The sequence below is a fragment of the Hemicordylus capensis genome, chromosome 2 (genome assembly GCF_027244095.1).
Source record: "Hemicordylus capensis ecotype Gifberg chromosome 2, rHemCap1.1.pri, whole genome shotgun sequence".
NCBI classification, from domain to species: Eukaryota; Metazoa; Chordata; class Lepidosauria; order Squamata; family Cordylidae; genus Hemicordylus; species Hemicordylus capensis.
The window spans coordinates 189,589,291-189,602,687 of NC_069658.1; the positions used below are offsets into that span (position 1 = coordinate 189,589,291).

General features: G+C 41.1%; 1 protein-coding gene across 26 annotated transcripts in view; it reads left to right on the top strand.

The window, feature by feature from the left end:
- MBD1 (methyl-CpG binding domain protein 1) overlaps nucleotides 1-13,397 on the top strand; it is a 118,400-nt gene that overhangs the window by 54,874 nt on the left and 50,129 nt on the right. For 17 of the 26 annotated variants that reach the window (XM_053290637.1, XM_053290638.1, XM_053290652.1 and 14 more), the window contains 5 exons: nucleotides 284-582; nucleotides 4,975-5,081; nucleotides 6,087-6,127; nucleotides 6,998-7,141; nucleotides 7,302-7,436. In XM_053290637.1, coding sequence (XP_053146612.1) covers nucleotides 284-582; nucleotides 4,975-5,081; nucleotides 6,087-6,127; nucleotides 6,998-7,141; nucleotides 7,302-7,436 — 726 coding nt within the window. The remainder of the gene's footprint in view (nucleotides 1-283; nucleotides 583-4,974; nucleotides 5,082-6,086; nucleotides 6,128-6,997; nucleotides 7,142-7,301; nucleotides 7,437-13,397) is intronic. The other 9 variants (XM_053290649.1, XM_053290656.1, XM_053290659.1 and 6 more) reach the window with 4 other exon arrangements.

The window sequence follows — 13,397 nt, forward strand, 5'->3', positions numbered from 1 at the left end:
CAATAGCTGGGAATCTCTGTTAGAGGGAACATGGCTGCCACCCCTCACCACACAGGAAGCTTGTTCATGCCTTTTGTGTTGTGGAAGGTGCACCTCCTGTCTGTTTGTCCAAACATTACTGAGGTCAAGGACAAGCATGCATTCTAGTAAACATGCTCGGTGAAAAGGTATGACTCATGCACTGATCTTAAGTCAGGTGTCTAAACTTCAAGAAAACTCTTGCTCATTATCACCTAGCATGCATCATATTATTAACAGACCTGTCTGCATCTTCCTCCCACAGGTCAAAAAGAGTCGCAAGAGGCGCCTTGCACCTCTGGTAGTGGCCACCCATCTACCCAGGAAGCCTCCTGACTGGCAGGTGTTAGAAGAAACTCTAGACCAGAAGCCTCCAGAGTTGGAGGTGTTGGTAGAGGACCCCACCTGCATTCTCTCCCAGGAACAAGAACCTCTGGCTCCTGTAGATCAGTCAATCCCAAAGCCCCGCAAACGCCGATATCGGAAGCATCTTGCATCTATCCTTGCTCCTGGAAACATGGGAGATGTGACAGTGCAAGATTCCAGCACAGAGGAAACTATAGCGTGAGTAGCTTCCTCATCCCCCACTTGTGGAAGTATGTAGTCAGCCTTCCTTGGTACTTTTGCATGTCAAGGCAGGAAGCCCTCAGATATTTTTAAGGCAATGAAACAAAACTCTGAACTTTGGGAGTGGAAGTTGGTTGTCTATTTAATTGGATTCTGGCGGCCCTCTTTAAAATACACACATGCTACTCTCTACTGTTTCCACAAGCTTTGGAGGGATGCAAAAGTTCCTATTCGGTCTCTCCACCCGACCACTGAGGCCTTGGAGTCTGGTTGTATACACCTATCCTCTCTACTTCAGGAGTATTCAGCCTCACTGTTTAGCTTAAGCAGTAGCTGTTGTTAAATTAGCAGGTGTAGGCAAAAGCCAGTGAATGCAAATAAGGTTTTATTGCTAATCCTGGACGGGGTCACACTTCCCCAGAAGGAACAGATACACAGTCTGGGAGTGCTTCTGGGCACAAACTTCTCCCTGGTGTCCCAGGTTGAGGCAGTGGCCAGAGGTGCCTTTTATCAGCTTCGGCTGATATGCCAGTTGTGTCAATTTCTTGATATAAATTAATTCAGAACAGTAGTACCTCTGCTGGTCACCTCCAGACTTGATTACTGTAATGTGCTCTATGTGGGGCTGCCTTTGTACGTTGTCCGGAAACTGCAGTTGGTTCAGAATGCGGCAGCCAGGTTGGTCTCTGGGTCATCTCGGAGAGACCATATCACTCCATCTTAAAAGATCTACACTGGTTGCCGATAAGTTTCCGGGCAAAATACAAGGTTTTGGTAATAACATATAAAGCACTAAAAAGTTTGGGCCCTGGGTATTTAAGAGAACACCTTCTTCGCTATGAACCATACCACCCATTGAGATCATCTTGAGAGGTTCATCTGCAGTTGCCACCAGCTCGTCTGGTGGCTACTCGGGAATGGGCGTTCTCCGTTGTTGCCCCGAAGCTTTAGAACACACTTCTTGCTGAAATAAGAGCCTCCCCAATCCCCATCCCCTAGAACTTTTAAAAAGGCAGTCAGGACAATTTGTTCACCCAGGCTTTTTATTAGATACTGTTTTAATTGTGTGTTTAATAGTTTTAATGTTTCAAATGTGTTAATCTTTTTTATTGTTTTGTTTTGTTGTAAACTGCCCAGAGACTTGTGTTTGGGGCAGCATACAAATTTGGTAGGTAGGTAGATTTTATTTTGGTCATTGACCAGTAAATGAAAACAGTTACAAAAAAGTATAGCAGTGCAGAAAGCAGTTACAGGAGCTCAGAACGAATCTTACAGACAATATAACAAAACTTAGCTATTCTGCAAATAATCTTCTTCTTGGTATTTGCCAATAAGAAATTTTAGATAGAAATTGTCAGGGCATCCAGGGGGGTTTTCCAGCAAAGGAGAAATTAAACTTAAGCGTATATCGCTATAAAAAGCACAGTATAGAATGACATGTGAAGTAGTTTCTATGGCCCCAGAGCCACATGGACACAGCCGGGAAGAAAAAGGTATCCCTTTAAACCTACCATTGAGAACTGCTGTAGGTAATGTGTTAACCCGCGCTAGATTAAGGGCACGTCTAAATTTGGGCAGAGACACCTCACTTAAATATTCTGCTGGTTTAAAGATAGTAATTTGGTTTCCTATGTAAATATCGCTCTTGAGACCAGCCAGTTCCTCTTGTAATTCTATATCTAAAACACGTCGTTTAATCACCTTCTTGGCCTGATCTAGTCCTAGGTCAACTAGTTCGACTGGGGAAAGTCCATATTGGGATAATTTATTTATCACCAAAGACTTCCATTTAAGTTTACAGCCATCCATCATTATTAAGGGGGCTAACCCCCCCCATGAGTAATTACTACTTTTAACCAAAATAATACAATGCCAATACCGCAACTCTAATCTGATAAGCACCACTTCATGTCTAATTATTGCATTTGGCACACAGTGGGGGACTTGCAATATATGTCTAACAAACTTAGATTGTATAGCTACTAGAGGTACAAAGTTGTTGATAGGTCCCATTTGAGCTCCATATAGAAATAAGGGATACACTTTTGCAGCAAATAGCCTAATTGTAGTAGGAATAAATTATGCCCCTCGCGTAGAGCGATATAATTTAATTTTATTTATGTCAGGTTGGGCAGTCTGCCTAACCGCCCTGAGACCTTGGGTTAGGGCGGTATAAAAATGTGCTAGCTAAATAAATAAATGATTGAGTTGAAATGGACATTCCTTGAGCCCGATGAATGAAAAACTACACCTAAATATTTAAAGGAATTCACCTGTTCAATTTTATGATCATGCATTAGCCTGTTGTGTAGCCATGGACGCTTGGCAAAAACCATAACGTTTGCTTTATGGTAATTGATTTCAATTAATTCATTGGCACAAAAAGATGTAGAGAGTCTGAGAGCACGTTTTAAGCCTATAGGCATCTGAGACATGATAGCCATGTCGTCTTCCTATAGTATTGGTATATTCCTATTTGCTAATTTCGGAGGATGAATAGAGGGGATAGACAGACAAGAAACCACTGAATTTATATAGATATTAAACAAAATGGGCATTAAAATGCATCCCTGCCTCACCCCTCTAAACGTTGGGATCTCCGAGGATTAATGTCCGCTCAAATTGCATCGAACCTTCAATCAAGTATTCCTATGCAAACCGTCAATTAGCATAAGTAGACATTTGTCATTTTTAAGCCCTATCAATTTTTGCTAGAGCCTTTCTCTAGGGACGTAATCAAAAGCCGATTGTAGGCCAATAAAAGCCACATGAAGAGCAGATCCCGGTCTTTGAGTGTATTTTTCAGCTAAGGATTGTAGAATGAAGGCATGTTCCATAGTGGAACAGCCTTCCCAAAAATCCGCCTGTTCCAGTGCCAGAATATTGTTAGCATCAATCCAATCTAAAAGTTTGAGCAATAAATGTCTTGTATAGATTTTGCTGATTACATTTAGTAAGCTAATGGGCCGGTAATTTGCTGGGTCATTTTGTTTACTTTTTTTATGGATAGGGATTATTATTGCAAGGCCCCGATCAGTTGGTATTTTGGCTGTATTATCTATATAAGTAAACAGAGAGGCAAGAGCAGGGACCCACCAGTCTAAATTCTCCTTAATAGCTTCAATGGAAATGAAATCATTTCCAGGGGCTTTACCATTTTGAAATTGTTTTATAAGCTTTTCAGCCTCTGGACAGGAGACTGAGTTCCAATTTGGAAGACCATCATTTGTCCAGTCATTATTAAACATCACAGAATCGGCCTTCTTATATAATTTGGAGAAATGATGTTCCCAAACCTCAGGAGGAAAAGTAGGCGCTTGTAATGAAGGCGTTGTCTTTAAAGCAGGAGAAACAAGCCTCCAAAATTTAACCTGATTTTTGGATTTGGCCGCCTCTATTAATTCTGTCCTGTTATTCTTAGTATCCTGGGCGTTCTTTTCTTTTAGGAGGTTCTTATATTGGAATTTTATGAGATGTACCTCCTGCGCCTTCATCTTTGTTGGCTCTGCCATATACCTTTTAAAGGCCCTTAGTGCATTTCTCTTTGCTAGAAGACAATCATGATCAAACCAAAGGTGGGAATAGGATTTAAAACGGTTTTTAGATAGTCAGTTCTAGTAAGTACTGGAAGCAGTAAAGACAAGATGGCATCATTTCCCAGAACAGAGCTCTCCAAGGAGGTAACAGAACCCTCAATAAAGGTATACAAATGTGTCAGACAAACAAACAAACAAGTAAAATTCATGATGCATTCTGAATGTGACAAATTTGGGTGGCATCATGGAGTTCAGAATATGGAAGCAACTTTTAGTGTAACCTGAGTCCTATCAGAATGGACCAACTAGTTCAGAACAGAGCAAATGCAAGAACAGCTTTGTGTTTAGGAGTGGGCTTAGGTGCCCACTCAAGATCCTTCCCTTCTGCCTTGACACACTGTTTCGGACATCAGAGGTTTCACTTTCCTTCCTCTCAATTCACAATAAAGTAATGTGCTGATGATCTAATTGTTTTGAGGGCACAGGTGAAGGCCAAGTACCAAGTGCAAAACAGCTGCTGCTCTCAGCAAAACCAAGCTCCCACACAAAGACTTCACAAAATGGCTTTTCTCCAGTTCACCTTAAGTCTTTTGAGAGTGAGCAAACACCTACTAAATACAGCTGATACATGACATCACTTTCTCAGTGCCAGATATATTTTAGTCTGCCTCTGATAGGATCTTCATGTTCCATTTTGAGGTTCCCCCTGACAGGCAAGATCCATAGCCTGACATGTTCTGCTGCTGGAGACCTTTTTCTTGGCACAGGACTTATACTGTGGCTAAAGATGCCTTGTTAATAGGTGATGGGGTTGCAATTCTTAAACTCTTTCCATCTCCTCTTCTCTTTCCAGGTGCTGTGCCAGCTGTCAAGGTCAGTTCCCAGGAGTGATGCTTCCATCCCAGAGACGCTGCCGATGGCTCTGCCCGGACTGCAGAGGTTGGTGCCTGGGGCAAAGAGGTTAGGCATGCGTGCTGTGTGTTCTAGCTCCTCATTTTTTGTCATTGTGACCTGCATCCTACTTTCTCTCCCCCAGATTCTCAGCCATAGCCCTAGATTTGCCTCTTCTCCATCTGCTTATTTTTAGAGAGAGTCTTCTTCTTGAGTTTCCCATTTGCACCACAAAAGAGGGTAAGACAGTAACCAGTGTCCTAGGTGATGGAACATTTTGTAATGTCCCAGGAGAGCTATGCTCTGTTTTCACAAATGGAAACAGTGGGATTTTACTAGCCAAGGACACTAGTGAACTCAAATCTGGCCCTTCAGATTTGGACACTCCTTCAGGTGTCCTTACAATGTACAGCCCTTTTCTGCTGTACCCAGATTATTGTTGTGAAGAGTGTTAGTAACTTGATATCTGTTTGTAGGATTCTTGTTTTAAGCAAAGGGTCTAAATCTGATTCCTGAGGGTCAGCTACAAAATAGCTGGATGCTCTTCTGGAAGGGATTCCAAAGGGTGCTACAACCAAAAGCATTTGCCCCTATTTCTCTGTAGATCTCCCACTACTTCTAGAGGAGGCATAAAACAGATTTTCCTCCCTGGATTTTGGGGCTGGGGAGCTGCATATGAGAGAAGGCACTTCTGCATTATTCAGAGTATATCTTTCTTTTTCGATACATCTTTCAGACTCCCCTTTTCCTGCAATCTGTCATTTATTTTCTGTGCCTTGTAACCTGTAACCCTTTCCTATGTGTCCTTCAAGGCGAGTCAGTTTTGTGCTTCAGAAATATAGCTAGAGACTTTTTGCTTTCACTCCAGCTGTTTGCTGTGTGATTGTTCTGCTTTGAACAGGGAAGGATCCCATATGTTGAACTGGAGCTGATCCTACAAGCTTTCTGTTTTGCCAGGTAGCTTCTTATTAGCTTGCATTTGTTTCTGCACTGCTGAATTCCTCAATAGGCACTTCAGCCAATGTAGCCTTTTCATCTCACAGCATTTAACTTTTTTCTTTCTTCCTTTTTCAGCTCAAAGAAGAGATTTCAACCGGGAGCAGAGATATTACAAGGTAAGACCCAGGACTTGTCAACAACTTTGTTTACTTGGAAACTGCTGTTGAAATATGGGGCTCAAGTAGATTTGTTGTTGTTGAAACCATCATCCATATTATCAAGATCTGGATTTTTGTGACCCTTTCCCTCACCACTCAGTATATATGGAAGAAAAAAGTTCCCCAGCTAGCCAATTCACTTAGTGACTTAAATATTCCCTGTTGTGCTTTAAAATCTTCCTTTGCATGTACAGGAGGGATTTAAGGTGTATGTATGCTAGTTTCTTCTTTATAAAAATATTTATCTATATTCTAGCTGATAGAGGGAGGGGTGACTTTAAAATGTAATAACCATTTCAAAAAATGATCTAACTTGAAATCAGAATGACAGAGTAATTTCTGCACAGCTTCGCCGTGTACTGGGATGGGTTAGAGCATTAGGTCTGGGAACCAGAGGCGTAAAAGTATGTGTACCCAATTCTTAGGTGGCGGTGGGTCAGAGAGTTGGGCTGAAAGTAAACAGGTGTAGACCTAATTGAAATGACTGGGAGTGCTATGAGAAGAGTGGAATAGAAATATAATCCTAAGGTTCTCAAGCTCAGTCTTTGGTAGCAGGTCTGGGGAAGAACTTTGGCCTGAGGCCTTGGTGAGCTGCTGTTAGAGTAGACTGTACTGTGCTTGATGGACCAATAACCCCCATAGTTGGTATAAGGCAGCTTTGTTTGTGGCCTGGTGAGCAAATTGGAGATTGGAGCAAGTGACCTTTTAGTGATCTCACTTGGGTGGCCGCACTAAGAACGGCTGGCTTAGTGTGCAGTTTTGAGGTGATGGGGTCATGACATTGCCTTCCCTGGATCCCTGCTCACCCCTCCCCTTCTGCCCTTGCAGCAAATTGGCTGTGGTGTGTGCCAAGCCTGCCAGATGTCTCAGGACTGCGGCATCTGCCGAGTGTGTGTCCTGCAAGCCAAGAGCCCCGAGCTCCGCATTAGCATCAAATGCCTGCTGCGCCGATGCTTGAAGATTGTCAAAAAGGTACCGCCGGCTGCTCCCCGTTTCTCTCTTCCTTGGGCCTCTTTCCAGTTCTTCTGTTCCTTGTTCTCCGCCTCCTCTCCCCTCCCCAACTGTGCTGGGGGGCTCTTTCAGGCCTGAGAGTCTCCTCTCTCTCCTCTCCTTCCCCCACCCCGTTTTGCAGGGCCTTGAATGTGGGATGTGTCAGGCCTGCAAGATAACTGAAGACTGTGGTAGCTGTTACATCTGTGTGCGGAGGCAGAAACCAGGCATGAAGCGCCAGTGGAAATGCCTCAAGCGCCGCTGCCTCAAGCGCAAGGTTTGTGTTTGGACTAGCCAGGTTTTGCAGCCAAGGAGACGCCAGGGTTCTGCCATTTGAGGAGTTGAAATGGGTTGGATGTGAAAGGAAGGAGAAGGGGATGCTGGTCCTTGCATCTGGGGAGGGTCCACGGCTTTGAAGGCCAAGTTGATTATTAAGACATGGCTAAGGATTGAAATATCAAATGCGTGCTCCCGGGTTTGTGCCTTAGTGCACCGATAGACATTTGGTTTGATTTCTACACTGCTCTGCCCTAATTGTTTACAGCTGCTTATAAAGTGCTTCATTAAACTAGGCAGTCCCAACAATACTACTCTGACAGTTAAAAATACAAAATACCAGAGCATGGTCTAAAGCAGGGCTGAATAACTTGGGCCCTTCAGTTGTTGTTGGGCTACAATTCCCATCATCCCCAGCCATAGTGGCCAATAGTTGGGTATGATGGGAATTGTAGTTCAATAGCAGCTGGAGGGCTGAAGTTGTGCAGCCCTGGACGAAGGGCACACAATACAGCCACCTTGCTGAAGCTAAGTAGATCTTGGTGTAGTCAGTGCATGGATGGGAGACCCATGTATGCCAGCCTGTAGCTTAGTGGCAGACCATCTGCTTAGGATGCAGAAGGTGCAGTCCCTAGCATCTCCAGATAGGGCTGGTGGGATTTGTGCCTGAAATCTTGGAGAAACTGCTGCCAATCAGTGTAGACAATACTGAGCTAGATTAACCAATGGTTTGACTCGGTATAAGGCAACTTTCTATGTTCCAGTGACAAGAATAAAAGGGATATTTAAACCAGACTCAAAACACACTGATACAGCTGCTAAAAACAGCGAATGCAATCTTGTATTTCACTGACTGAGGCATAGTGTCCAGATCATGAGAAATAATAGTTCTACTTTATTCTGTACTGATTGGCTCTCATCTGGAATATTGTATATAGTTCCAGGCACCTCATTTTAAGGAGGCCATTGATAAACTGGAATAGGTACAGAGGAGAGCAACAAAGATGGTGAGGGGTGTGGGAACAGAACAGTTAAATGGACAGAATATGCTTAGCATAGAGAAGAGTGGAGATTAGAAAGCAGTCTTCAAAAATCTGTAGGGCTTTCACGAAGAAGCAGCAGCTGCAGACTTGCCCTTGTTGCTCCTGAGGGCAGGACTGGAAATTGCAAGGCAGATCTAGCCTAGCCATTAGGAGGCACTAATTGTAAGTGCTGTTTGACAGTGGCCACTGATGGGTTCTCCTTCTCTAGGGAGTTTCAAGCAGAGGCTGAATAGCCATCTGTCAGGCATGCTATAGCAATTGTTTGCTCCGAGTAAGGATTGAATTAGGGAACTTTTAATTTTTTTTATTAAATTACATACTTTACACGTACAATGCTGATAGTTCCAAAAACTCAGATCATATCCCCTCACAGTTAGAAAAATAAGATATAGTCTTAAAAAAAAAAAACATCCGAGGGCTGCTAAAGTAAGTAAATCGAAGATCCATTTTTCAATACTGGAGGGTATTTACATTTCCAATTTTGTAGAATAATGCATTTAGCCACCAGAAAGGCCCTAGTAAGCCATTTCCATTGATTAAGGGTTATTCCTTCTACATCAGAAGGCAATCCTAACAAAACTGAAATAAGATCTAGAGGATATTCCTTTGCTGTGACTAAATTGACAGTCACTTATCTTTTTCCAGAATGGAAATATTACCTTGCAATTAAGGAACAGATGTAAGAGCCCCGCCTCTCCTTCTCCACATCTCCAACATTTGTCAGATTTGCTCAACCTGCAATCACAGAGTCTAATCTGAGTCCAATAAGAATGAAAACTATTTTTGTTGGACTAACTTAAGTTTCAAATCATAAGATACTTGGGCAGTTTCAGCGAAAATCGCATCCCATTGATGTTGTGAGATCAAAACATTCAGTTCCAAACTCCATTTTATTCTTTCAGAATCAAGTGGAGGTGCTGCATGGGCTTGGAGAAAGTTGTAAAGCATATGATGAGCCTGATTAGATTCATCAATATGATGGAAAATTAGATAATATCCAGAGCTTCTGAAGCATAATAGCACCGGGACAAAATATTTTGGGTATACTGTGTGTTAGCTGAATATATTGCCAAGCAACTTTTGGTTTTAGATTATGTTCATGTTCTAAAAGATGAAAAGGTTTGTAAAACAGAAGCAGAGGATATTAATTGGGATAGAAAAAATATATTATTATTAGCCCAATTCAGCCAACAGACAGGTCCTCCAGCAATAGTTATTTGGGTATTTCCGCATAATGTTGACCCCTCGTGTGTAAACAGACAAGTCTGAAAACAGAACAATATATCTTTCCAAGCAGATCTTGGAGCCCAAATAGATGGACTATATACCAAGTAGATTGTCTAGATCCAAATGCAGCTTCACCAAAAAGAGCTGTCAATTGTTGGACCTCAACCTTTTGCCCATAATGGTAAAAGTAAAGTGCGCCGTCAAGTCAGTTTCGACTCCTGGCACCCACAGAGCCCTGTGGGGTTTTTTTGGTAGAATACAGGAGGGGTTTATCATTGCCTTCTCCCACACAGCATGAGCTGATACCTTTCGGCGTCTTCCCATATAGCTGCTGTCCGATATAGTACTAGTGGGGATTCGAACCGGCAACCTTCTGCTTGTTTGTCAAGCATTTCCCCGCTGGAGCCTCACTTATTTCATTAGGCTTTCTTCAGTACAAAGCTTGGGAAATAAGAAAGGAGTTATGATATATCTGAAAATTGGACAAATTAAAGCCACCTTTCTTTAAAGGCTATTTGATTTGATTGATTGATTGATATACCGCCCTTCCAAAGATGGTTCAGGGTGGTTTGCAGTTTCTCATAAGAAATTCTGGATTGCTTGTTTTCCACCCCATAAAAGGATCTGAATAAAAAATCCGCTTTCCTGAAATAACGTGGAATATACAAAGGCAACCCACGTAATAAATATATAAATTTGGGGCCATAAGATTTAAGAATATTAATCTTCCCAAAAAAAACTAAATTGGAGTCTTCCCCAATGGTTAAGATCCATCTCAGTTTGTTTAATGAAGGGATTTAAATTAATAGGAACCATTTGCTTAATTTCTTTAGAAATTAATGCTCCCAGATACTTAAAATGACTATCTGCCCAATTAAAAACTCCACAATTAAATTAAAGTAGTCAAGGGAGACAAGGATTTACAGGATTAGACAAAAAAGCAAGGCATCATCTGTATACAAAGTGACTCTGATTTCTGCACCACCTATCTGAATACCAGAAATTGTTTGGTCTTGCCTAATAGCAACAGCTAAAGGTTCAAGAGAGAGATTAAAATGCAGGGGAGATAGAACCTTGTCTAGTATCATTAAGTAAATTAAAAGATAAAACCTAGACTTTAAATACTTTAGACTGTAATACTCTAATTAATACTCCCAACTTAGGCAACATATAAAATGTCAATCCATTTCGTAAAAGTTTAAGGGAAGTCAAAATACTGAAGGAGAAGACTTAAGACAACTAATCTTCACTTAATCAAAAGCTTTCTCTGCATCCAAGGACAAAAGTAGAGGGGAAGAAGACATACACTCTGAGCATGCTGCTGCATTTAGGGTCAACCTTAGATGATCTGATCCCTTTCGACCTCTAATAAAACCAGCCCAAGAGGCATGATTGATTGTAGAAATACATAGGTTAAGCCATTGCACCAAGATGGATGCAAGTATCCTGACATCAACATTAATCAGAGAAATCGGTTTATAATAATTAGAACATAATTGGGGAACATTATCTGGCTTTAAAATAGCTGAAATTGAGAAAGAGAACCACATTAAAAGGCAATTGTTAAAGCATCTCATAGCAATGGGGCCAGTTCCTCTGAAAATGCTTGATATCACTCCAAAGAGTAGCCTTCCAGCCCTTGGGCCTTGTCTGGCTTTAAAATTTTAATTATTTAATTTCATTTAGCTTGATTGGTACACTAAGGAGCTCTTCATGCTCTTCAGAAAGTTTAGGCATAACAATAGAATCTAAGAAATTTGATATCTCTGACTCAGTACAGCAAGAGTCATTACAATACAGTTTAACATAAAATTTTGCAAATGGCATATTAATAGCCTTTGAATCAGTCAGAAGTTTGCCCTTATCTTTAATGGCAAGAACAGTCTTTGTATTACGTATTGCTTTTAATTTATAAGTAAGCAATTGACTAGCTCTTTCCCCAGATTCCCAAAACCTTTGCTATTAAACGTTCAGCTTGTTGCGCATGCAAACAGTTAACATCATATTGTAACCTAACTATTTGATTATACAAAGGTAGGGTTGGGGAAGAACTGTATTAAGACATCTTTTCCCTGAGGAGCTCCTCCAACTCAAGTAATTGTTTATTACTCTTTTTCTTCTTACGCGATGAGTATGAAATAATAAAACCACATAAAAAGGCTTTAAGAGAATCCCATAAAACGGTCCTAGAGATGCCTGGGATGTCATTTGTAACTAAAAATTCTTTAATTTTGTCCTTAACCATTTGAATAAATGATGGATCTTTAACAAAAGAAGAATTAAAGCACCATAATGGATATCTGTTATAATTGGGTCCTGGATTATAAAATGAAAAATAATTTGGAGCATGTTCTGAAATAATTATGGGAACAATATGACAACTTATTGTAGCTTGAAGAAGTGATCTAGAGATTTTTTAAAAAAAATCTGAGAACCTGACTTGTGCAAAGATGAGAAAAAAGTATAGTCTCTGTAATTCGGATGAAGCAAGTGCCAAACATCAGATAGTCCCAACTCAGACATCGAGTGCTGAATTGACAACTTCACCTTAGAAAAGCTGGGCCTAGAATGACTATGATCAAGAAGGGGGTTAAGAACTTCATTAAAATCCCCCACTGTTATAAGATTTGAGGCATCATCAATTATCAATTTAGTATGGAGACATTCAAAGAAAGATGCGTTGTCTTCATTAGGTGCATAAATATTAACAATGGTATATAAGCAGCCATTCAACTTAACTAAGTATATACAATCTACCATTATCATCTGGAATAGATTCAACAATCTGGCATTGTAATTGTTTATGGAGGAGTATAGCCACTCCACAAGCTTTAGTAGATTTCCCAGCCAAAAGTGCCTGTCCCATCCAGTCCTTTTCCAAATAAAAATAATCAGAAGATTTAATTCGAGTTTCTTGTAAAAGAGCCACATCAACTCTTTCTCTCTTTAAAAATCCAAGAACTTGTTTTCTTTTGGGGTGTGTGGCTAAACCTTTGACATCCCAAGTAACAATTTTCAAGGCTGTCATCTTGGGCTCCCTATTCTCCTCAACAATATTCCAAAACCTGTCATGTGAAGATGAAAGTCAATTCAATGGGCATTTCAAATGCCTCTCCAGGAAAAGAATCGTCATCTGATCACTAGTAGAGAATGGAACATAAGTCGAAGGAGTTTCACATGGATCTCCACTCTGAGACTTCAGTCGTATCTTTGATCTAGATAACTCCCTAAGGGCTGTTGTCTCCCATTCTTTTCTATTTCACAGATGTCAAATTGTAATTTTCCTAGATTACTTGAGCTTGTCTGCCCCTGCATGCTGGTCACATTCTCAGTTCTCGAAAAACCCGTCAAATCATTGCCTTCATCTTCTTGCCAAGCCTTGGCCACGTGGACAATATTTTCAGTTGTCAGGTTGGGCACAACTGGCTCTAAGGTCACATTCCCCTCTTCAAGAAGAGGTGAGACAGAGTAAATTAATGGTTCCTCTAGAGCCTTTAAAAACTCATCTTACTGTATCCTAGCAAAATCCTGGCTAGGGCTGCTTGGCTTAATGGGGGAGCTAACCTTAGCTTAACCCCCTTAGTAGACCTCAGTGGCTGCTACATTTACTATATTTTTTTAGAGAAGACAATTTCTTTCAGCTCCCTTATCCAACCATTAAAGCTCTGTTGTTCTAACTGGAAAGTTCAAGG